We start from the raw sequence: 23,967 nt of genomic DNA on the forward strand, positions 1-23,967 counted from the left end.
CATATAGAACTGTCTTCATAGGATGAAAAAGCAGAGGGATTCATCAGTCTACCTGAATTTAAAATTGATAGAGCCAGCGAGTGCCGCAAGAAATAGTAAGTGTGTTTAAAATCATACAGTGCAATAACAAAAGAAAAGGCGGAAAAAGCAATCTCTTGCTTTCAAGGAGTGAAAGTTTCCTTGTTTATGATAGTCAAATTAGAATGGAAATCATTGTAACCTGATTTGGTTGCATAACACAAATCATGGTAAACAGTCAATATTCCTGTGCTGAGGGGGGAGGCAAGGGGATGTGCATGTGCTTTGAGGGTCCCACCCAAGGACACAATGAGTCTGTTGCAAAAGCCATACAATTTTCAACCATCAGCAAAATTAATTAAAACTAATAGGAATGCTTAGCTCCTTCTCACCCTGCTCCCCAGCTTCACTTTCATTGTCCCTCTTTTTTGTTTTGTGGAGGGACAGATTTAATGGGTTAACAAACACAAATAAGCCTTTTTAAAAAGAAAAGGAGTACTTGTGGCACCTTAGAGACTAACCAATTTATTTGAGCATAAGCTTTCATGAGCTACAGCTCACTTCATCGGATGCATGTTGTGGAAAGTGTAGAAGATCTTATTATATACACACAAAAAGCATGAAAAAATACCTCCTCCCACCCCACTCTCCTGCTGGTAATAGCTTATCTAAAGTGATCACTCTCCTTACAATGTGTATGATAACCAAGTTGGGCCATTTCCAGCACAAATCCAGGTTTTCTCAAACCTCCCCCCCCCAACTCACTCTCCTGCTGGTAATAGCTTTATCTAAAGTGACCACTCTCCTTACTAATAGATAAGCTATTACCAGCAGGAGAGTGAGTTTGTGTGTGGGGGAGGGCTGAGAAAACCTGGATTTGTGCTGGAAATGGCCCAACTTGATTATCATACACATTGTAAGGAGAGTGATCACTTTAGATAAGCTATTACCAGCAGGAGAGTGGGGTGGGAGGAGGTATTTTTTCATGCTTTTTGTGTGTATATAATAAGATCTTCTACACTTTCCACAGCATGCATCCGATGAAGTGAGCTGTAGCTCATGAAAGCTTATGCTCAAATAAATTGGTTAGTCTCTAAGGTGCCACAAGTACTCCTTTTCTTTTTACGAATACAGACTAACACAGCTGTTACTCTGAAACCTTTTTAAAAAGCAAGCGCTGAGAGATGGAGGAGGTGAAATATTACAGAGGTAACACAAAAAAAGAAGAGAGGGGTAAAAGGAGGCCTGTTCTTTTTCTAAGTCAGTTATTTACATCCACTAAATCCCTTTGCCGCTGTGGGATTCTATGTTTGAAATAAAAAGTTTTGCTAAAAAAAAAAATGCTTAGCTGTACAGTAGCTGTACATGGCTTTATTTTAAGAGCTTTTTGCTTTTCCGTAGTTAATTTGTATCTGTATAATTTGTGTCATTGTTTTAAAATAAATAGCAATGTGTTTGAAAAAAGCTAACTCGCGATTTATTATGGCTCTCAACCAAGTGTTTTAAATACAAAGTAAGTGAAAAGATCTTTAGGAGACATGTTGCCAAATCCATGGCCAGACACAAGCCTTATTTTATTCAAAACTAACTAGGCGAGTTTTCTAAGTTTCAACCATCTGCTGACATTGTGGGCTGCCTCTTGAGCAGGGATAACACAATATAGCTCCAGTGAAGTTAATGAAGCTACGCTGATTTACTGTAGCTCGGGATTCAGAGTACCAGCCGTGATAGTCTGTATCCACAAAAAGAAAAGGAGTACTTGTGGCACCTTAGAGACTAACCAATATATTACTTTTGTCCTTAGTTAATTATATATCTTTGGCATACATACGTATCTATCTTGCTGCGCACCTGCGTTCACACATTTTCATTCTTACCACTGAAATCTCTGTGCATTGCTCTGTTACAGGCAAGTGTGTGGTTTGGCTCTTTTGTGTAAAGCTCACCTGGCACCATTGTAATTCTTTCAGCAGACCTCTGTATTTTAGCACATGTGTCACTTTCAAGTTTTTCAAAGAGTGCTTTTGAAACCATGAAAACTGTACCAGATAAGCTGTTTAGAGATTAAAGCTTGTCATGATGACTTACATGCCCCTTTAAAAAGGATACTAATGTTGTTACCATTAGTTTACAATGCTCTTTAAAATAAACTGTTCTGTGTAATAGTCTTTAAAAAGGGTTAAAAAACGAAAAAACTTCCACCTGTGGTTTTGGGAGTTTCAGTGTTCAGTCATTGCTCTGTGTTTTTCCACAGATTAAATGCAATGTGGCTCTGCTTCATTTATTTTCTTGTTAGTGAAGCAGCGTCATTGATGATGTCAGTTCATCTCTGAAAACTGCACTTCATTTAAATTATTGTCTCACTCTGAGTCCTGTCGACTGAGTAGCAGAGCACACAAATATGATTAATAAAAAACATCCACTTGAGTGGCAGATAAAAAAAAAGATATTTAGAATCCAGATGACAGATGTTATAACAATTTTAAGATAAGTCAAGTTTTGGGTCTCAACAACTTGATTATATCTTTTTAAACAGAGCAGATGCTGCTCAACATCTGTTCTCGCTTGTGTAATATTATGCTGTGCACTGATGTGTAGAGGAATCCTTTTTGTTTAACATTTACAGATTTCCTTCCCTGACAATGCCTTTCTTTCTTCTAATACCTCGGCATATAGTCAGAGAAAAGAACAATTGTCTATCTAATTGATCTCCCTTGAAAACAAGGACAATGCACTTAATATACCATACTCTTTGTTTTGTTTTCTTTGACTTTGCTCTGTGTTTTGATGCTATTTTAAAGCAATCTTTGGGAGGCCATTAGTTTTAAAAACTATTTCTATATTGTACATTACTAATAATTAGCTTTCATAGAATAGTTTTCATATCTACATCTCCAAGTGCTTCACTACAGCTTTCTGTATTTGTAGAAAATTCTCTGCACACTTTTTGTTTTAACAAATTGTTTGCAGTAAATAGATGAAGTATTGAGCTGCAGTGACAACTCATGTTGATTACTTTGGTGGGTGGGAAAGATGACATGCCATTACCCATCATGCTAGATGACCTCGTAAACACCCCGTTGGATTACAACAGCTTGTCAAAAATCAATCCGCACATCACATTTTTCTATTTGACTCCCAGTCGTTAGTGCTGAAGGTGATGCCAAGGGCACTGTGTTGTGAAAAGTCAGAGGAATGAGAGCTTTTCTGTTATATCAAATAAACTGTTCAGTCATTTTTCTGTTCAGAAACTCTTTTGACACCTCCACCCACATAAACACAATTGCCTGTTGTATAAACTATTTTAACTGCTTCATCTTATCCAGATGTAACATCTATCATGTTAATAGCTGTTGAACTGTCTTTGTGCATGTTTGAATGCAGATGTTATTTAAAGATAGATGGTCAATAAAGCCTTTTAATCAGTGACAGCTGGATGGATTCCAAAAGTTATAAGGCTGAATTAAAAAAACACACACATGCTTAACCAACCTGAAAGAAAATTAAACACAGTCTCATTTCATTAAGTTATTTGGATTTCTAATTACCTTTATTTTTGAAAAAGATGTTTTGTATAATTATTATTTTTGCACGTTATGTTTTGACTTTTTTCTTTCCAACAGTGCATTCAAAGCCTGCCATCCTAAGATCAAAAGCTTTTACTTTGCTGCTGAACATCTAGATGACATGAACAGGTAATCAAGCCTAATAAAGTATAAAATCATATAGGGAACCATCTCTGAATACAGTGCTTTCCTCTGAAGCCAATGATAACATGTCATATATTTGTTTTCATTAAAGGTTAAGTTTTAGATGGATGAGTGCAAAAGAGCATCTTAATTTTTTGAGAAAAATATGTTTTTAATCCCCATCCTCACTTATGGTCATGAACTTTGGGTAATGACCGAAAGGATAAGATCATGGGTACAAGCCGTAGAAATGAGGTTTCCCCGCAGGGTGGCTGGGCTTAATCTCCAAGACAGGATGAGGAGCTTGACTATTTGGGAGGGCCTCGGAGTAGAGCTTCTTCTCCTCTGGATCAAGAGGAGCCAGTTGAGGTGGTTCGGGCACCTGATAAGGATGCCCCCTAGGAGGCTTCCGTTGGAACTCTATCGGGCACGTCCCATGGGGAAGAGGCCCCCAGGCCTACCCAGGACACACTGGGGAATCCTCCAGGAGGAGCTGGAATCTTGCGGAAGAAAAGGGGGTCTGGTCCTCACTACTCTCCATGCTGCCGCCACGACCCTCACCAGGAAAAGCAGCATTAAGGAGAAAGAAGATATTTTTAATATTAATTTTATGCAAAAATGACCTCCAATTTTGTTGAAACACGTCCATAACATGTCAAAAACAAACACACATCTATTATCACCCTTGTGGTGGAACTAATCATGATAAATTTCTGCCCAGAAGGAGGTAGCAAGGAAGTAAAATCAGGCGTTAGAGGTCAATGTTTCTTTGAGCTATGATGATAGTGGTTGTGCTCTCCACTGTGCTTTTCCACTATGGCTGAAGAAACATGAACTCTGCAGGGTGGGTTCTTCAGGAAAAACAGCAGGTAATGATGTTTCTGAGAGTGGTGCTTTTGGGCCCAATCCATCAAGGATGCTCAAGTGTCCTCAAGTGGGAGTGTAACTGGCTAAATTCATCCCGGTGCAGAGGGCCAGTACAAGGCTTATTCAACTTAAACCCAGTTTTGAGGGCCTGTGTGCACACCTCTACACGGTGTGAATTTCACATAGAAGGCACTTAGGGTGAGATCCTGGTTCTGTTGAAATCAGTGGCGAAACTCCCATTGACTTCAGTGAGCCCAGGATTTCACCCTTAGCACCTTGCAGAGTAGAGCTGTCTGTTCCTTAGTCCAGTTTTGTGATCTTATTAAAAATGCTTTAATTTTCAACAAAACTTTAGCAAAATCACTTTTAACTCATCTAGGTGAACTTTATACAAACTCTGGTAACCCCTGTCTGTTCAGGTGTTTGCTACAGCATTTTTTATTTTTCCCAGCATAAAATGGGTTACATTTATTTTGAAAAAATATATTTATGTGTCTTTCATTATATGGTAAAAGAACCTAATTAAAGTTTCCCATCTTAAATTGGTTATCCTGTTCCTGTGGGCTCGTGCTTGCAGACTCCATTAATCAGTGAAATGGTGAATGTGCTTTTAAAACAAAGAAAAAAGACAACCTTACACAGTCCATATAACTTATTAATAAAATACCTTAGCAGTGATAAGAATGATGATACCTATATTTACCATCTCTAACTGCTTTTAGGTAACAGTCAGTTTCTGGAAACTTTCATTTCTTTCTGAGATCTGTTGACCAGAAAATAGATTAAAGTTTTACATTTATGTTTACTTTTACTTAAAATGGATATAGGGTAAAATTTGCAAAAGCACCTAAGTCTCATTTTCAAAATTTGTTTGTAAGACTTTGCTTTTGCTCATCATTGTGTTACGTAATTCCATCAGGCTAGCCACTAATAATGCACTTTAGTATGCACTGAACAAAATACCCTCAGGACTAATGAAATCCTGACCACACTGAAAATACCATGAGTATTAAACATAAGTAAAATCTCTATCAGTAGATCAACACTTGGTATGAAAATATGCCAGGTTTTGGGGGGGGTAAAAATACATAACTGTGCAATAAACAGAAAGTACACACCAGTACTTGGAAAAATGTTTAAATGGGTCTGTGGCTAATCACAGTTAATTTGATTTTTTTTAACCCTACATCATGACTTACATTTTGCCATTTTGGAATGAGTTCTTAGCAGGTCACAAATTAAATAAATAAACAAACACACACACACTGGACCAAAATCTGAAGTAGTGGCCCTACTCCACCAAATACAACTGAGATCAGAATCTGGCCCTGTGGTAGTAAAATTGCTCTTTTTTAAAGTATCAAAAAATAATTACCCCTAGTCCCAAGCTCTGGTTCATTTCCAAAAACACTGACTTCACACAATTAACCTTTTTTTTTTAAAAGGTGATTACTAAAGAATAAATCCTTTAAGTTCAGAGACAGCATAACAAAGTATTTAAGAGCACTTGTTACATCCTACTCCAGCCTTACATATATTCACTCAAACTTTAAAAATAGATGGTTGTGACCAGGGTCCCAGTGGGAGCCAGCTATGGTCACTCAGTTAGGGTGAACTGCAAAGATTGGGGCAGACAATCCCCATAAAGCTGGTGGATATTCCAGTACTTAGATTCACCATGCCAAATAACAGTTCCCTTAAAGTGATCCAGCCTCAGGCCTCCATCCATGTACCCATGTCAAATATGATGAAAATTTCTGTACATCTTATTTCATCATATAAAAGGAAAGGTTCTACCAATCCCAAAGGATCGGACACATTACCTCCCAGGTTAATGAATGTTTCAGATCTTACCCAAATATATGCTACAGCTAATTCTTATTAACTAAACTAAAATTTATTAAAAAACAAAAGAGAGAGTATGGTTAAAAGACCAATATACATACAGACATTCATTCAGTTCATTGAGGTTCGGATTCATAGCATAGATGGTGAGCTTTGTAATTGCAAAGAGTTCTTTCAGAAATAGTTCATAAGTTATAGTCCAATGTCCAGATCTCATATTCAGGGCATACCAGCATAACTGGGACCTCAGTCTTGTGACTCAAACTTCCCCTGATGAAGCCAAAGCAGATCTGAGATGACAGAATCAGGACCCAAGGATCTTTTATACAATTTCATGTCTTTTGACAAGTTGGAGTTTCTCAGGGAACAAAAGGTAATCAGGATGACTTTGAAGGAGGTCCATCACCGGTACTTAGCTATACGAATTAACGTAAGGCTATTTGCTTGTTCCTCCCTCATTCACCTTACATTTCAAAGAGAGATGAATACCAAGATATCCCGGGTTACAATTCATTTAAATGCTAGGATGTTCTTTTGATCTCTGAATTATCAGAATACAGCATAGACGGGGACTGTTGATTACATTGTTAACCCTACTCACATACATGTAAAAACACAAACATTATCTCCCCATATGTCTTTTGAGGGTCATTTAGTTTGCAAGATGTTTAACCCTTTCTAGCCATGTGTCACAACAGTATTAAAATGTTATGAACCATTTTGATTACACAAAATGGTTCCATCATTTTCTGTTCATTTTTATTGTTGGGTTTCTGACAACCACTTTCATTATGCAGTCCTTTCAGCACTGTTTGTACCTTGTTACTGGAGGCAGAAGAGAAGGGCAGGAATCTACTAAAAGCATAGCCTCATTGAGAGGGAAATGTGTTTTCCGGTATTTAAATTCCTTCAATAATTATTAATAAAAATAATTATTCGTTATTTCATTGTACTTATGTATACAGAATATAGGAACTATATATGTGTGTGCGCACATACATACCTATGATATGTATGCATTTTAGACTATATAGTCTTGTTACTGTTCAGATGATCATGTTGATTTTATGAGGCCTAGATTTCCATGTAATGCTGGAAACTTCTGTGTTTTGTGATCATTGTTCTGCTATTTGGTACAGTGAATGTGTATTTCCTAACCTCATCCCTTAGTTAAAGGGACACTGTCTTTCCAAGGCTGGCAAGCTTGGAATTTACCATTCCCTTTCTAAAACATATCTGCTTTTCAAAATGATCAGTGCCATCAACATTAAAATCCCATTTTCTGAGCTGGGAGACATAGAGACAATAAACCTGCAGTGGGAGAGTGTTCAGAGAACCTATTTGCTCATCCCACTGTGTCTCCATTCAACCATCTCCATTTTTGTGAATAGGCAGAGTATTGATATTTATAAGCATCTCCTTTCTAAAGACACCCTTCTGTGAACCGAAACAAAGGCACAAGTCTAATTTCAGTCTGATACCATGAGAACAAAGACTTAGAACATAAGAACAGCCATACTGGGTCAGACCAAAGGTTCATCTAGCCCAGTATCCTGTCTTCTGACAGTGGCCAATGCCAGGTGCCCCCGAGGGAATGAACAGAACAGGTGGTAATCAAGTGATCCATTCCCTGTTGCTCATTCCTAGCTTCAAACAGAGTCTAGGGACACCATCTCTGCCCATCCTGGCTAATAGCCATTGATAGACCTATACTCCATGAATTTATCTAGTTCTTTTTTGAAGCCTGTTATAGTCTTGGCCTTCACAATATCCTCTGGCAAAGAGTTCCGTAGGTTGACTATGCATTGTGTTAAAAAATATTTCCTTTTGTTTCTTTTAAACCTGCTGCCTGTTAATTTCATTTGGTGACCCTAGTTCTTGTGTTATGAGGAGTAAATAACGCTTTCTTATATACTTTCTCCACACCATTCATGATTTTATAGACCTCAGTCATATTCCCCCTTAGTCATCTCTTTTCCAAGCTGAAAAGTTCCAGTCTTATTAATCTCTCCTCATACAGAAACCATTCTATACCCCTAATCATTTTTGTTGCCCTTTTCTGAACTTTTCCAATTGCAGTGTATCTTTTTTGAGGTGGGGCTGTGATGGGTTTGGTCACAGAAACCCCCTTGGGACTGTCACCTGATGTGCTGAGACTACCTCTGAGCCCGTTTTATCTGCCGGTTTGGGTCTCCAAAACCCTGCCCTGTTGAGTCAGACACGCCAGTCTGCTCCAACACAGACCCAGGGTCTGAACCACATGACCCAAAGCTGCAGACTTAACTGAAAATAGCTTAAGAAGTGCTCATGTCTCTAGCACCCAGACACCCAGCTCCCAATGGGATCCAAACCCCAAATAAATCTGTTTTACTCTGTGTAAAGCTTATACAGGGTAAACTCATAAATTATCTGGCCTCTATAACACTGATAGAGAGATATGCACAGCTGTTTGCTCCCCCAGGTATTAATTAATAAGCAAAAGTGATTTTATTAAGTATAAAAAGTAGGATTTAAGTGGCTGCAAGTAATAACAGACAAAACAAAGTAAGTTACCAAGCAAAATAAAACAAAACATGCAAATCTAAGCCTAATACAGTAGGAAACTGACTACAGGTAAATCTCACCCTCAGAGATGTTCCAATAAGCTTCTTTCACAGACTAGACTCCTTCCTAGTCTGGATCCAATCCTTTTCAGACCAACCTTGTGGCTTATAGCCTTGGTCCAGCAATCACTCACACCCCGTAGTTACAGACCTTTGTTCCAGTTTTTTTCAGGCATCTCTTTGGGGTAGAGAGACCATCTCTTGAGACAGCTGAAGACCAAATGGAGGGGTTTCCAGGGCCTTTTATATTCTCTCTTGTGGGCAGAAACCCCTTTTTCTTCTGTGCAAAATCACAGCAACAAGATGGTGTTTGTAGCCACCTGGGCAAGTCACATGTCCATGAATGATTCAGTATTTTGCAGGCGGACAGCATTGTTTACATTTTAGTTTGAACATTCCCAGGAAAGCTCAGATGTGGATTGGCGTTTCCCAAAGTCCATTGTTAGTCAAGTGTTTCTTGATTGGGCACTTACTGAGAATAGTCCTTTCGCAAGAAGCTGACCAAATGCTTCACTGAGTCTATTTAGAATCAAACACATTAAGATACAAGTACATAGCCAATATTCATAGCTTCAAATACAAAAATGATACACACATACAAACAGCATAATCATAACCAGCAAATTACAACCTTTCTATAGACACCTTCCTTGACCTCCTTTGTACAAGATTTGGTGCGACTATAGGACCTTGGTTGTAACAATGATCTATACAGTCACAGTTCATGTCAATAACATCACGGGGCAACCACATCTGCACACAGTATTCAAGATGTGGGCATACCCTGGATTTATATAGAGGCAATATGATATTTTCTGCCTTATTATCTATTCCTTTCTTTATGATTCCCAACATTCTGTTCGCTTTTTTGACTGCCACTGCACATTGAGTGAATATTTTCAAAGAACTAACCACAGTGACTCCAAGATCTGTTTCTTGAGTCATAACAGCTAATTTAGACCCCATCATTTTATATGTATAGTTGGGATTATGTTTTCTAATGAGCATTACTTTGCAGTTGTCAACATTGAATTTCATCTGCTATTTTGTTGCCCAGTCACCAAGTTTTGAGAGATCCTTTTGTAGCTCTTCACAGTCTGTCTGGGACTTAACTTTCTTGAGTAGTTTTGTATCATCTGCAGTATTTGCCACCTCACTATTTACCCCTTTTTCCAGATCATTTATGAATATGTTGAATAGGACTGGTCCCGGTACAGACCCCTGGGGGACACCACTATTTACTTCTTCCCATTTTGAAAACTGGCCATTTATTCCTACCCTTTGTTTTTTATCTTTTAACCAGTTACTTTTCTTAAGAGCCTTAGATGAGGGACCTTGTCAAAGGCTTTCTGAAAATCTAAGTACACTATATCCCCCTTGTCCACATGCTTGTTACCCCCTCAAAGAATTCTACAGATTGGTGAGGCGTGATTTCCCTTTACAGAAACTATGTTGACTCTTCCACAACAACTTATGTTCATCTATGTGTCTGACAATTTTGTTCTTGACTATAGTTTCAAACAGTTTGCCCGATACTGAAGTAACACTTACTGGCCTGTAATTGCCGGGACCATCTCTGGAGCACTTTTTAAAAATTGGCGTCACATTAGCTATCCTCCAAGTCATTTGGTACAGAAGCTGATTTAAATGATAGGTTACAGACTACAGTTAATAGTTCTGCAATTTCACATTTGAGTTCCTTCATAACTTTTGGGTGAATACCATCTGGTCCTGTTGACTTATTACTGTTTAGTTTATCAGTTTGTTCCAAAACCTCCTCTAATGACACCTCAATCTGGGACAGTTCCTCAGATTTGTCACCTAAAAAGACTTTGGGAAATCTAAAAAGGTTTGGGAATCTCCCTCACATCCGCAGCTTTGAAGACGGATGCAAAGAATTCATTTAGTTTCTCTGCAATGGCCTTATTGTCCTTGAGTGCTCTTTTAGCATCTCAATCATCCAGTGGCCCCACTCATTATTTAGCAGGCTTCCCGCTTCTGATGTACTTAAAAAAATGTTTGCTATTACTTTTTGAGTCTTTGGCTAGCTGTTCTTCAAATTCTTTTTTGGCCTTCCTAATTATATTTTTACACTTCACCTGCCAGAGTTTATGCTCCTTTCTATTTTCCTCACTAGGATTTAACTTCCACTTTTTTAAAGGCTGCCTTTTTGCCTCTCACTGCTTCTTTTACTTTGTTGTTTAGCCATGGTGGCACATTTTTGGTTCTCTTACTATATTTTTTAATTTGGGGTACACATATAAGTTGAGCCTCTATTATGGTGTCTTTAAAAAGTTTCCATGCAGCTTGCAGGGATTTCACTTTTGGCACTGTACCTTTTAATTTCTGTTTCACTAACCTCCTCATTTTTGTGTAGTTCCCCTTTCTGAAATTAAATGCTACAGTGTTGGCCTGCTGTGATGTTTTTCCCAACACAGAGATGTTAAACTTAATTATATTAGGGTCACTGTTACCTAGGATATTCACCTTTTGGACCAGATCCTGTGCTCCACTTAGGACTAAATCAAGAATTGCCTCTCCTCTTGTGGGTTGCAGGACTAGCTGCTCCAAGAAGCAGTCCTTTAAGGTTCCATTCTTTAAGCCTCCAATAAATGTCTAATAATAATAATTCTTTAGATTCTGGTTAGAGTACAACTGGTTACCAGTGTCACTTAGATTTTTGGGGCTATCTGGGTTGCAATACAGCGAGCCTATCTTGCAGCTGTGAGCCATGTGATGGGGAGAATTTGACACCTTCCTTTTACCAGAAACATTATATTGCCTCTTATATATGGCAAGGCAGAAAATTACTTTGATGTCTGCCACGGTTATATACAGTATAGTCCTGATTATCCGAATAGCACAGGGGACATAGATTTTATTTGGATAATCGGGAGCTTAGATAATAGAGCGAATAGGAGACATTCGGCCTTTTAGTCCTCCTCCTCGCAGTTCTGGCTGGGGTGGTAGGGAGGGTCTCTGCTCTGCCCCTCCCAGACTACAGCCTCCCCATCCGATCTCCGCACCTCTTGCCTGCAGGGATCCGATATCACTGGCCCTGCAGCAGCACCCTCTGTTGCTCCTTTGTCATGGCCTGCACATTCACTCCCATGCCAGCAGGGCTGCAGAGGGCCTCTTGTGCTGCTGCAGAAGCCACTGAGAAGCAGGGTGGCCTCTCCCATGTCTGGGGCCTTGTCCTCCTTACAGTCCTGGCTGGGGGTCTCTGCTGTGTTACCCAAACATCTGCATTATTCAAATCCCTTCCTTCTCCCCCAGCATGAGACAGATGCTGGGGGACAAGGAAGGGATTCGACTAATGCAGAGGTTTAGGCAATAGGATTTCAGATAAATGGGCGTATATTCTATAAGGTTTTGAGGTGAGTCGCAAAGTTCCCTTCTTCTGATGTTGACAAAGGATGTATATGTTGTTTATCTTCACTTTCTCTTGAAGAACAAGATGGCTGCTAATATCAGTGGTACTGTATTTATTCTTTATAGCAAACAAATACTTTTTGTAATTCTCACAAAACAATTAAAGCTGCACACCCTAAACGCTTTGTGAGTGCTGAGTATCATCTTGACCTCCTGCACTTCAGAAAAAACACTGGTTACCAAGACACAGTATACCAACCAACCAAGGTTTGAGTCTTTCAACGCACTCACCAATTTTTCAGATTCTTTTCAAGCATATTTGCACTATATCTTTTCATACTAGTAACAGGAAACTCTTGCACTATAACAACATACATATGTGAGGTCTCCAAAACCAGTGAATGCTAATCTTCCTATTGGTTTAACAACCCAAAGAATTTCATCTTTATGCTGTAATATTGTATCCCTTTTCTGTTCTTTAGAAGGTTTTTATAACTTCCCTGACATTCCATGTCATCCTCATATGTTTCCAGCTTTAGTCACTCTACCCATTGCTTATGCACACATTAAAAAATGTTCTGATCTTCATTATGAAACCCACCATATCTAAAGGAGCTATGCTGGGGGATTCCATGTTACATGCAATTTCATTTATTACATTATTAAATATGCTTCAGAAGTTAATGCAGTCCTTCTTTTAGCATCTGAATTTACAAGCCACTCACGAGAAGATGGTGCTTGAACATTCTGCCATATTGGGCCATATTGCAAAGATTAGTCATTTATTCCATATTGTATGCATGTCTGGTTTAGATAGTATTCCAGATTATTGGACAGATTGTCAGCTACTGTAAATTATTAACTGTTAGTTCTTCTATAACTATTATATAAATTATTCTATAACTCTGTTAGTTAATGCACATTTCATGAGATTGTCAGATTGCATTTTTCAGGAAATAGCATTTTCTGACAACAAAATTACCTATTAAAATGTAGTTTATGCCATTTGATTGTTTACAAAAACCAGTAATTTGCAAAAGGTAACCAAGCCATTAGTGCAAATTAACATAACTAAACATTAATTTAATTGAGTGCCATGAGGATTTTATTATTTCTTGGATGTTGGATAAAATGAGATCTTGCTAAAAGAAAAACCTTATTAGCTCTATTATCTAGTGTTCTGAGATCATAAGGCCTTTCCAGAAATGTTTCACTGGGTTGTGTGTGTGTTTGTTTGGTGGTTTGGGTTTGTTTGGGGTTCGTTTTATTTGTTTTGTTTTTTGTTTTTTCAGTGCACATTGGCTGCATTTAGTAGTAGTAAACTCTGAACTGAAGTAAAAACCATGGGTCATGCTTCACTGCAGTGCTTTTAACATATTTTAGGTTGGTCTTTGTGAGGAACTTAATGTAACACTTCGATAGTTCTTTGCAAAGGGTCCTTCTCTCTTCTAATTTAAGACATGAACAGTTCTGTGGGGCAGAATTAGTTGGTTTTTGTTTGTTTGTTTGTTTGTTTTTGCTTTAAGACTCCAGTTATTTTTATAAATGTATGGCAGCTATTAACTATTATAACTGAAAGTTTGTAATCTTTTATTCTGATTCACTTGTCTTCTCTCCTCCCCGTGATAACATTAATTAGAGGGTCATGTGAGATGTTCTGTAGTCACAGCAACAGTAACTTCGCAGCTAGCTACTGTTATTCCTAATGTAAAGTTATTTATGGTTCTTGTACATGATTTCAACTGTCAAAGGACAGTGCTGTGGTCCTTTTGAAGGAGAGCTTCAGCACATCATGATCTGATGTATGGTTAACATCCACTGAAATGCCTTGGAAACTGTTATTTGGAAACAGTTGCAAAAGATGCTGTCCCTCACTTGTCAAGAAAATATTCTATTTCCTTATCTCGAGTGTGCAAAGGAGGCATAGCAGGCTCTGAAACAGGAATATTAGCAGAATACATTTTTCAAGTAAGAACAGAGTGGTGGTCCCTCTCATTTTGTTGGATATTTAAGCATTAAAAATGCTGTTCATTAGCTTGGCAAGCAAGGGTTCTATGACCCTGGCAATGGAATTTTTTGGAGAAATAATTCCAGATTTACCTATGGGAGGTTGTCATGTTGGTTTAAAGCCTCAGTGATGGAGGAGTTGATGTAGTGTGAGCAGTTGGATAATGAACACACTGAGGGCCCCGTGGGGGGATGACGGGAGGTTGAAGCAGTGCATTGCTACAGGCAGTTGAATTCATTACTAGAATAAAAGAATATAGGTGCTTTTTTTTTAATTCATGCAGTTTATGGATGTGTTTTTTCGGATCTAAGTAGAAGTTAGAACTTTCAATGTGAATTCTGTTTTGATGCAACTGCCTTTCCCTCCCTCTGCTTCCCCAACACACAAAAAACAGGTTCTGGTGTGCTTCCATCTCTTTATACTATGCACTATAGGTAAACTTTACAACACATAATGGCATAATTAAACCCCTTTGTCTGTTCAGAAGTGAACCTGTTCTTTTGACTACTGGGTTTGATCTTTTTCCCCTGCTAGGATGCCAAATCAGGCCTTAAAGTGTTGCTTAAATCTCTGTAAAACAGTGTTTGTTCTTGAGAAATCAGAACAGCGGGAGTATCGGTAGGGTGACACATCTGTGAGCACCAGATTTAATAGGGCTTTGATTATCGCAAAAGTCTTTATTTTATAGAAGTTTGACATCTTCACTAAAGGTTTTCTTTTTGAAACAGAAACTTTGGTTCGGAAACAATTGTTCAACAGCAAAATTATAGCTCTTTGAAGACACTATGAATAGAAATATCAAAGAAATCAGCTGCTTTATATATAAAATATCATTGTCATGTATCTCTTTCAGATGGCTTATAACCTTTTAAAAGTAGCAAAGCCCAAAAAATTAACATGTTGTATTAGTATCACTGCTTTTTTTAAAAATATTATTTCAGATGGCTAAACAGAATTAACATGCTTGCTGCTGGCTGTGCAGAAAGAGAGAGGATCAAACAAGAACAAGGTACAGTGGTATTATTTTGTTTACTTCATTTAGCTCCCCTTAGGGTTGCCAGCCCTCCAGGATTGTCCTGGAGTCTCCAGGAATTACAGATTAATCTTTAATTAATGATTATGTCCTGTGATGAAACCTCCAGGAATACGTCCAACCAAATTTGCCAACCCTAGCTCCCTTTCTTGGCTGACTTATTCTTCATATTTTTCTGTGTGTCCCAGGTCCCATTCCCATCATCTAAGAAAAATTCATAAATGCGTTTCAGAGCTGCTGGGGAGTTGTTTGTTTTTCTTCACTCACAAGCAAAATCCTTTCAACAAGATTGAAGCTTGAGTTCACAGGAAAGAAATTTTCTTCTAAAGACTGTTGACTTAGGGTATATCTGCACTACAGTGGCACAGTTATGGCATTGCACCTGTGCCACTGTCGAGCCATAGTGTGTAGACGCTTCCTACTTTGACAGAAGGGCTTTTTCCACCAGTGTAATTAATCCCCTCTCCAAGAGGTGGTAGTTAGGTACAAAAAAGAATCCTTCTGAAGACCTAGGCCCACAGCATCTACACCGGTAGTTAGGTCAACCTGTCTATGATGTTTGGTGCAAACTTTTTCATAGCCCTGAGTGAGATAGCTAGGTTGATCTATTTTTTAAGTGTAGACAAAGCCTTAATTTGCTTACCCTTAAAGACTTTAATTTTAGGGCTAATTTAATGTTTTATGACTTCTGCCATTTCCACTAGACAGAGTTGGACATAGAAATCTACCAACCTATCTAAAACAGCACATTACATTAAAGGCAGATTTACAATACCAGTATTTTCCCCACATGCATTTGCAGTGTGCTGGCTTGTTAGCTTTGATGCTCAGCCTCTGCTGAGCAGCCAGTGTGATCTCTGGCACAAGAGTGGACATCTCACTAGGGTGAGAGGTAGCACGTTCTAGTAGACTAAACATAGTTCTGAGGAAAAGGAACTTCCATGTTCTAATCCTGTCTCATGCTGATTGCCTTGTGGCCTTGGCCAAGTCATTTAAACTTTCCACCTTCATTTCCCCATATGTTAAAAGGAACATTAAAATATTTACTTTCCTCCCAAGAGCACCATGATGATTAATTAGTTGGTATTTTAAAATGCTCTTTAAGTGCTAACACTAACCTGAAAGCACACACAACTTCCAGTAGTTGGGGATCAAGCTCTGTTGGACTGAGGAAGGAAGGGCCTCCAGAGAAAGGAAAGACAAGTGTCCTCCTTATCATAGGGTCATAGACCTCAGTGTGTTGTAGACATTTTAAGAAAATTGAGGCCTCAGACTATTTAAATTTAAAATGGCTTCCAAGGTAATTAAGGTCAGCAGTGAGACTCCCTCCTCCCGCTTATTCCAGAAAGACATCCCTGGCAATTCTCATGAACGTTCCTTGTTATCTCTCTAACATCATTCCCTAGCATTGATTTATCATATGGGGTAGACAATGCCCTCTGTATTTGTTTGTGTATTTGCGTTTAAGCAGGGCAAGAGCTATGTAGCTAGAGGGAGCTGCAATTGCACATCCATCATTCACCAGAGTATAGGGTTTTTAGTTCAGTTGAGTGCCTTCGTGGAGCCTCCCTTGACTGGAAGCACAAGGGCTGTTTTGTTTCTGAATAGTGTCCTTAATTACTAAAGGCATCAGGTTAACAAAATAAAAACAATCTATGATTTTAAGCATTTTTGCAGTATATGAAACTCTAAAGCCAAAATTTCTGTGATTCGGTGGCTCTGCCATTATTCAGCTACATGCTTGATTTTTCAAAAAGTCTTTTATTTCTATTCTGTTCAGTCTTCTGCAACAAGGGCTTTTAATACCATTGAAACAATTCAACAGCAATTGTCAAACCTGTTTCAATTAAGCATTGAATGGTTCTGAACCTACTGTGCATAAATATATCTCACGTTCTTTAGAGATGCACAAATCACTGAATTGTGGGTGAAGTTCTGGTGGAAATGTCCCTTTCTTCAAGTGAAACCTTCACAGAATACTATATATCAATATCAAAATTGTTCCACATTAAATGTAGTGAATGTTAATGACATGATAAGGGGCATCTTTGGACACACAAATTACTTTTTTCCCAATGTTATAAAATAGGGGAGAGGAATATTTATTTTTCATACCAGTAGAAAATAGGCAGTCCTCAACTTTATGATGTTCGATTTAAGATGAACATTTCTGAATTGACACCCTGATTCAACCTATGACCATTAATCCAGAAGGTTTCCAAAGCGTGCTCTAACCATTGATTATGTCCACCATTGAAATTCTATCATCTGTGGAGTAAAACCTGGCAATGGTTTAATAGTATCTTACAGATTTTAGGTAGTTAGAATGTAATCATTTATCTCAGTTAGGGATTAGGGCAGCACATTGATACTAACAATCGTTCTCTTGCTACAATAGTCATGATACCTTTAAAGATGACAAGAAGTCTTTTTGATTTGTTTTATCTAAAAGACGCCACCTACAGCAGCAGATTTCTTTCCAGACAGCAAAATTGCAGGTTGTCAGCCAAATTTAATTTTGACTAGTGAACTGCACAAAAGCATTGGTCAAATTCTATTTTTTGCTTTATACAAATCAAACGGCAACTAGGTGGGTGTTTTTAAAGAAAATTTTATCCTGTGTTGCTAAGTTTTAGCCTCACACTAAATATTTGAGCCAGAATATATAAGCCAGAAAAAACCGTGGGTTGCGATGGAATTGCTGACAGGCATTTCGCCATAAGCAGCTCCCTCAGGCTTTGCTGTAATACACATGCACATACTTGGATACAGACACTTTTTTTAAGAAGTAATTTGAGAGAGACTAAGACTCAAAGAGCTTGTAACTTTTTATTTTATTGTATTTTTTGCTCTTTCTCAGACTTAGGCCTCTGATCACGTGAAGGAAATTACTTGGGGATTTCTGTGTAGACATAATTACTTCAAGTTGGTGTTTTAATGATTCATGATACCTGTATTCATATTCAGTTGCTTTATGAGGACAGCGGCATGCCCGTCACAAATCAAGACAGACAAAATCATTCCAGGAAAACTGGCTTGTTATAAAAGCAACCATAAATTATTAGCACTTAAAAGTACACCAAAACCAAAGGGAAATAGTTTACAGTAAGATCTTATTTTCCTTTAAAAAGTGAATAGCTTTTATTATATCTTTTATACCCTTAAATATGGTATTAGGTACAGTATATTTTTAATTGGATAGTACATTGATCAACCCAATAAAATCTGTAAGTAAGGGCTATGTGATGTATGAACTTCAAATTTAAATTAACAAAAGGTTGAAAATATCAAATAGCTTATGTTACAGCAAGAACCACTCTTTATCAATATATCAAAGGGGACTAGAACCATGTAATATACTTCTTTGGACCTATATTTGGTGAAGAAGGTAGAATTACCAACAAAAAACTATAGACTAAGCTATTCTACTGTACTGCCTAAATACCAGGTGCTGATACAGAGAAAAACTGAGTGGTGATATATAACCAGTGGTCAAAATTGCACATCACATGAAAGTGGCAACGTTGTTCAACTTAAATTGGCGTGGCAGTCAGTGGGTGTGCAAAATAATTGTCACTCTCATGCATCTTGTATTATAATGTGGAGTTCAAACTCAGGGAGTGGTGCCCACATATGATGCCCACACATGTTTGGGATGGTGCATATGTAAGATACAATCTGTGCTTTATCTTGAACTCTTAGTCCGGGAGTATAATGCAGTAAAATCTCATTCGGTGGGCAGGTTAGTGATAGAAAGCTAAGGGAGATATCATTTGATTCGTAAAAATCTACCGAATCATAATTTCAATGGTGTCACCCTCTGTGGCATGGCAGGGGAGAATCATTGCCCTCCTGGCTCCCAGCTCCAGGTCATCCAGTTGGTGGAAATTTTGATAATATAATGTCATCAGAAATTAGTCAAATTGGGTATCATTTGAAAGCCCTTTTTCTCCCGAACACGGTGGTGCCAAATGTGACAAATCTAGAATATTTATGTAGATATATATTTGTGCAAATATTTAAAACTCAACTCTTTTTGAATTATTCTTTAATACAGGTATGCATTGCGCACATAAAAAAAACATTAATCTTGGGTAATCCTAGGGAAGCATGCCTTGTGTAGGACTGAAAACATTTCTTTATCAAAGACATCGTCGGTGTCATCTCTGTCTGTGGCACCACTGCTAGACACGTCACATTGATCCTCATCCACACCATATTCACATGTCCCCGTGGAAGGCAGGCTGCTGGCCAAACATTTGCAGGGTGGTGAGGATTTGGTCTTTGCACCCTACTATTTGATTAGCTGAAGGATTGATTTGGGAGCGCCTGGTATTTCACACACAACTGGTGTGATCAGTCCATCTTCCCAGACCTAAGGGGAGAGTAATTTTGGATGCATTTGATTATCCTGGAGCCATCCTATTGCTTGATAATTTGCCCTCTTGATAGCAGGTATAAATGCACCCCCTTGTTGGTGGCAATTTTTCTCCATCTGTCTGCTTCTTGGAAAACATCTGCCAACATCGCTCTGCAATTGTCCTAATGTTGGTCTTTGTAAACTCGGCATATGAACAACTCTGGTGCATTTATGCTCAGCTGGTCCGAGAACCATCAGAGTGCGGAGAGAGTCTTCGAAGGCTGAATCAAATGCCAAGATAATTTAATCTTTCCAGCCAACCTTCAAGTAGTGTCACAACCTGAAAGAGCATGGAAATCTGGTAGGTGTGGTGACTTAAAATGGTCTGAGCGATACGAGTACATCTCTGAGGGATATGCAGTGATTCTGGTCCCCAGCAGCAGGCACCAAAACAGAATCTTGTAAAAAGTCTTGGTTAGCATCTCACAGAGAGTACTAGAACATCTTTGTCTTGTGCAAAGATCCAGAGTTTCGAAGCACCTCCCTCAGTGGTATTGATGGGCATGCAAGATATTTTTAGTGTCAGCTTCCTCACGAAAACTATGAATACTCTCCACTGAACAGTATAAGGTAGCAGTTTCATTACACCATGCAATGATGAAACTCCTTGAGCAATTCTTCACATGCTGGATCATTTTTCCTGCAAGGCATGCAGTTAACTCATCCTTTATGCGAGTATGAGACACTAGCTTCTTCATTGTGACATTGGAGATGTTCATGGAGTCATTGTACTGGTCATACCTTGGAGTCACCTCTTTCTGGTAATATTTTTAATTGATTCCTCTGCATGTGTGTTAAACATGAAGTGGTTTTTGTCATAGGTCCAGTATTTTCTCTGTAGCCACATAATGAAGTATTCAACCACATCCTGGCAGGTGTTAACAGTTTCTGGTTTATTGAGAGCTCGTACCTCAGCCATGCCATCTATGATTGCTACCCTGAAAGGCCTTTGCTGGTATGAGGTACCAGTCACATTGTCAGTAGGTGCTGGCTTAGGAAGACCATGCAAGATGTGCATTAGTTTGCTTTTCATATGTCAACATGCATTGTTCAGCCACATTAAACATTGATTGTGTTACCATGGATAATTTGTCCTTTCTCAAAGTCTCACATAGATGAACATCACACTCAGATCTGGACAGGACCAGGAGATGAGCAAACAATGACCTATCTGTGGTTAGCTTTTTGCATTCGAGAACAGCTTTAGTCTATTCTTCTTGATTGGAGCCCATAAATTGACAGAGCCTTGGGTAATTCTTTGGGTTGTGAAGGCTTCATACAAATCATGACTCAAAGTATCCATTCAACTGACATCTTTATCTATCTCGTCACTGAAGACTGCTTTCCTCATGATATTAATGAGCTCTGGTCCATCAGACACAAAGGGGTTGCTAGTATGAGTAAGCTCATTTGTAGCTTTAAAATTGCCCCTTCTTGGCACTGAAAGAGTCTAATGAATCTAGGTGGTGCTTGGTTACGTCTGGGGAAGTCATCCCAATCATGTACCCTATTAACTTTACTTTCCATACAACATTCTCACTCAAAGTGACTGCTTCATACAGTTTCTCATTTGCCTCACATGTTGAAACTGTGCTTAATGAATGCCTTTGGGCTTCCAGCTTACCACAGAAAAAGCAGTTGTTCTTCTCAAAATGCATACCATGGGACCGAGGATAAGGTGAGTCTCACCCAGAGCTGGCACTTGTCCCAGTATATTCAACATTTTCCTGTTGTTCAATGTACTTCCTTTCCAATCATGCCAAAATCAGTTTGCAGGTGAATTTCTTATAGTGTGTAAGATGCCATCGAGCACTGTATTTAACCAGGTCCTTCATGTTGGTATTCTCCAATGATTCAGCTACTGGTTGGTACTCTGTCTTCCCATTGATACCTAAAAATGATCAAGACCAAAGTAAAAACAAGAAGGTGTTTGTAATAAATTACTTTGTGATCGTAATTAATTATGTTATATAATGTATGTTATGTAACTATGCTCATACCATTTACAGATGGATTCCAATGATTTCTGGCTGGATGTCGACCTCTTAACTAGAGCCTCATTACAACTCTTTTCACATAATAAACAAAGCTGATAAACAATACTACTGAACCACTTCTGTTTTTGCTGATGATGGCAAATCAATTAGAAGTACTCCTTCCATGTATAGTAATCTGTAATCGTTGTGTTTGTGGGTGAAAGAGTTTTCAAATGATACCCAACTTGACCCATTTCTGATGATATTGTATTATCAAAACTTCCATCACCCAGAGGACCCAGAGTGAGGGGCAGCGAGGATGACCACCTAGGATGACACCATAGAAATTATAATTCTTTAGATTTTTACAAATTAAATGACACCTCCCTTACCTTTCTATCATTGCTTGCCCACAGAATTATAGATTACAAAGGCTGTTTTTTATAATTTCTTTTTCTCTGTTGCCCACTTACCAAATAGGTGCAAATTAGACCCCATTTTGTGGCCAATTTAAGTCTAATATGCAATTTACATCACCACTAAATTTGGCCCAAGGACTTCCATGTCCATTGCACTTGCTGAATTTGGCTCATTATCTTATCAGTCACATTTTTGCTGTGATAACAAGGTGGTAGGAACCTTACCAATATGCCTAAAACAGAGACAGATTCCTGTCTTACCTCCCATACAACCGATTCCCACTGGAAATCATGTCAAAAAGCATGAAGAACTGTGAGAAATTCATGAAAAGACTATACCTGACTATACAGGTGATAGGATTTTTTGTTTGTTTATTGTTAGCTAAGTTTGTTAGCGTTAATGTTGCTTCATAACTCAAGGATACTAGCAAGTTAATATTTTTTTCATTTTTTTTTCTACTTGAAGTATAGTTTCAACAGACTCCAACCAATTTTTGTCCTATTTTATTTGGCAAATGTTGATGTAGTAATTTTGTGTAGAGCCGAACATTTTATAGAGTACTATGGGTATTTTGTACAAATGCCACATTTATCATTTATATACTATACAGTTTGTATTCACAGTGTTTCAGCAGATTAGTATGTAATCTGCTGAAGGTGGAGTGGTACGTTAGATCTATAAAAAATGTTTTGAAGTCTGTCTTCTTTAGATTGTAAGAACTTTAAATTATTGTGGTTGTCATTTATGAAGTCAGCAGTTGAAAATGCTTATTTCATAGTGGTATCTGAGGTTTGTCTTGGCATTTGTTTTCTTGAAAGATAGTGTGTGTATATATATGTATCAAGATAGTTTAATTTTTGGATCTGACATGTACACAACCTTTTAGATTACTGGAGTGAGAGTGATAAGGAAGAAGCAGACACTCCATCAACACCCAAACAAGACAGTCCACCACCCCCATACGATACATACCCACGACCTCCTTCGGTAAGTCATCTACGGTTACTTATTTGGAAATGTGTTTGGCATAAAGCATCAGTTTTGCCTACTTGAATTATTTCTTGTGAGATTAAAAAAAATCTGTAAGTATAAAACTCTTTCAAAAGAACAAATTTCATTATCTCAGTCCTTGATAAAATGTTTGCATTCATCTCAGGGAGGTAAAAAAAAGATCATAAAACACATTTTTAGTCACAACCTGTTTCTGATCAAAATTAAGATCATGATGATTGTGTATCTTTTTAAATGTATAGTTTTCCTGAATTTCAAAACCTCCATTTTATTAGTGGTCAGGAAATAGCCCTAGCTGGAAAATAGATAAAATATGGATTAGCACCAGTTAACAGGGGCACAAAGGTGTCATTTGTAAGGCTGAAATTTTGTCCAGGGGCAGGAAAGGAAGCTGTGATTTAATAATCATGTCTTGCATAGCTGCAGAGAAAAGAATCTGTGTTCTCTACAAGGAGAAGGGAAAATCAGGGAGAGAAGACTGCTATGCCATAAACTTAAAAATAAATAAACAAAGAACACACACAAAAATAAAACCTGTTGCTCCTAAATAGCCTGCGTGAACATGGAAGGCAACAAGGATGACATTTATAGGGCTACGGTTCAGTGAAATACTCAGTTTAAAAAAAAATAGTGGGTTGATGATGCTTTTCTCCTTTAAAAAAACCCCAAAGATGTTATAGTACTTTACTTCCCAGTCCACTGCTT

The 23,967-nt window shown here is 38.2% G+C and overlaps 1 protein-coding gene across 12 annotated transcripts in view; it reads left to right on the plus strand.

Moving 5' to 3' along the window:
* Positions 1-23,967, plus strand: part of CNKSR2 (connector enhancer of kinase suppressor of Ras 2) — a 369,205-nt gene that overhangs the window by 275,003 nt on the left and 70,235 nt on the right. For all 12 annotated transcript variants that reach the window (XR_012160437.1, XR_012160435.1, XR_012160434.1 and 9 more), the window contains 4 exons: positions 22-95; positions 3,642-3,713; positions 15,344-15,411; positions 23,138-23,238. Coding sequence is in view for 9 of the 12 variants with exons in the window: in XM_073357190.1 (XP_073213291.1) it covers positions 22-95; positions 3,642-3,713; positions 15,344-15,411; positions 23,138-23,238 (315 nt within the window). In the remaining 3 variants the exon portion in view is untranslated. The remainder of the gene's footprint in view (positions 1-21; positions 96-3,641; positions 3,714-15,343; positions 15,412-23,137; positions 23,239-23,967) is intronic.

Source organism: Lepidochelys kempii, chromosome 1 (genome assembly GCF_965140265.1).
Source record: "Lepidochelys kempii isolate rLepKem1 chromosome 1, rLepKem1.hap2, whole genome shotgun sequence".
In the NCBI taxonomy this organism is placed as follows: domain Eukaryota; kingdom Metazoa; phylum Chordata; order Testudines; family Cheloniidae; genus Lepidochelys; species Lepidochelys kempii.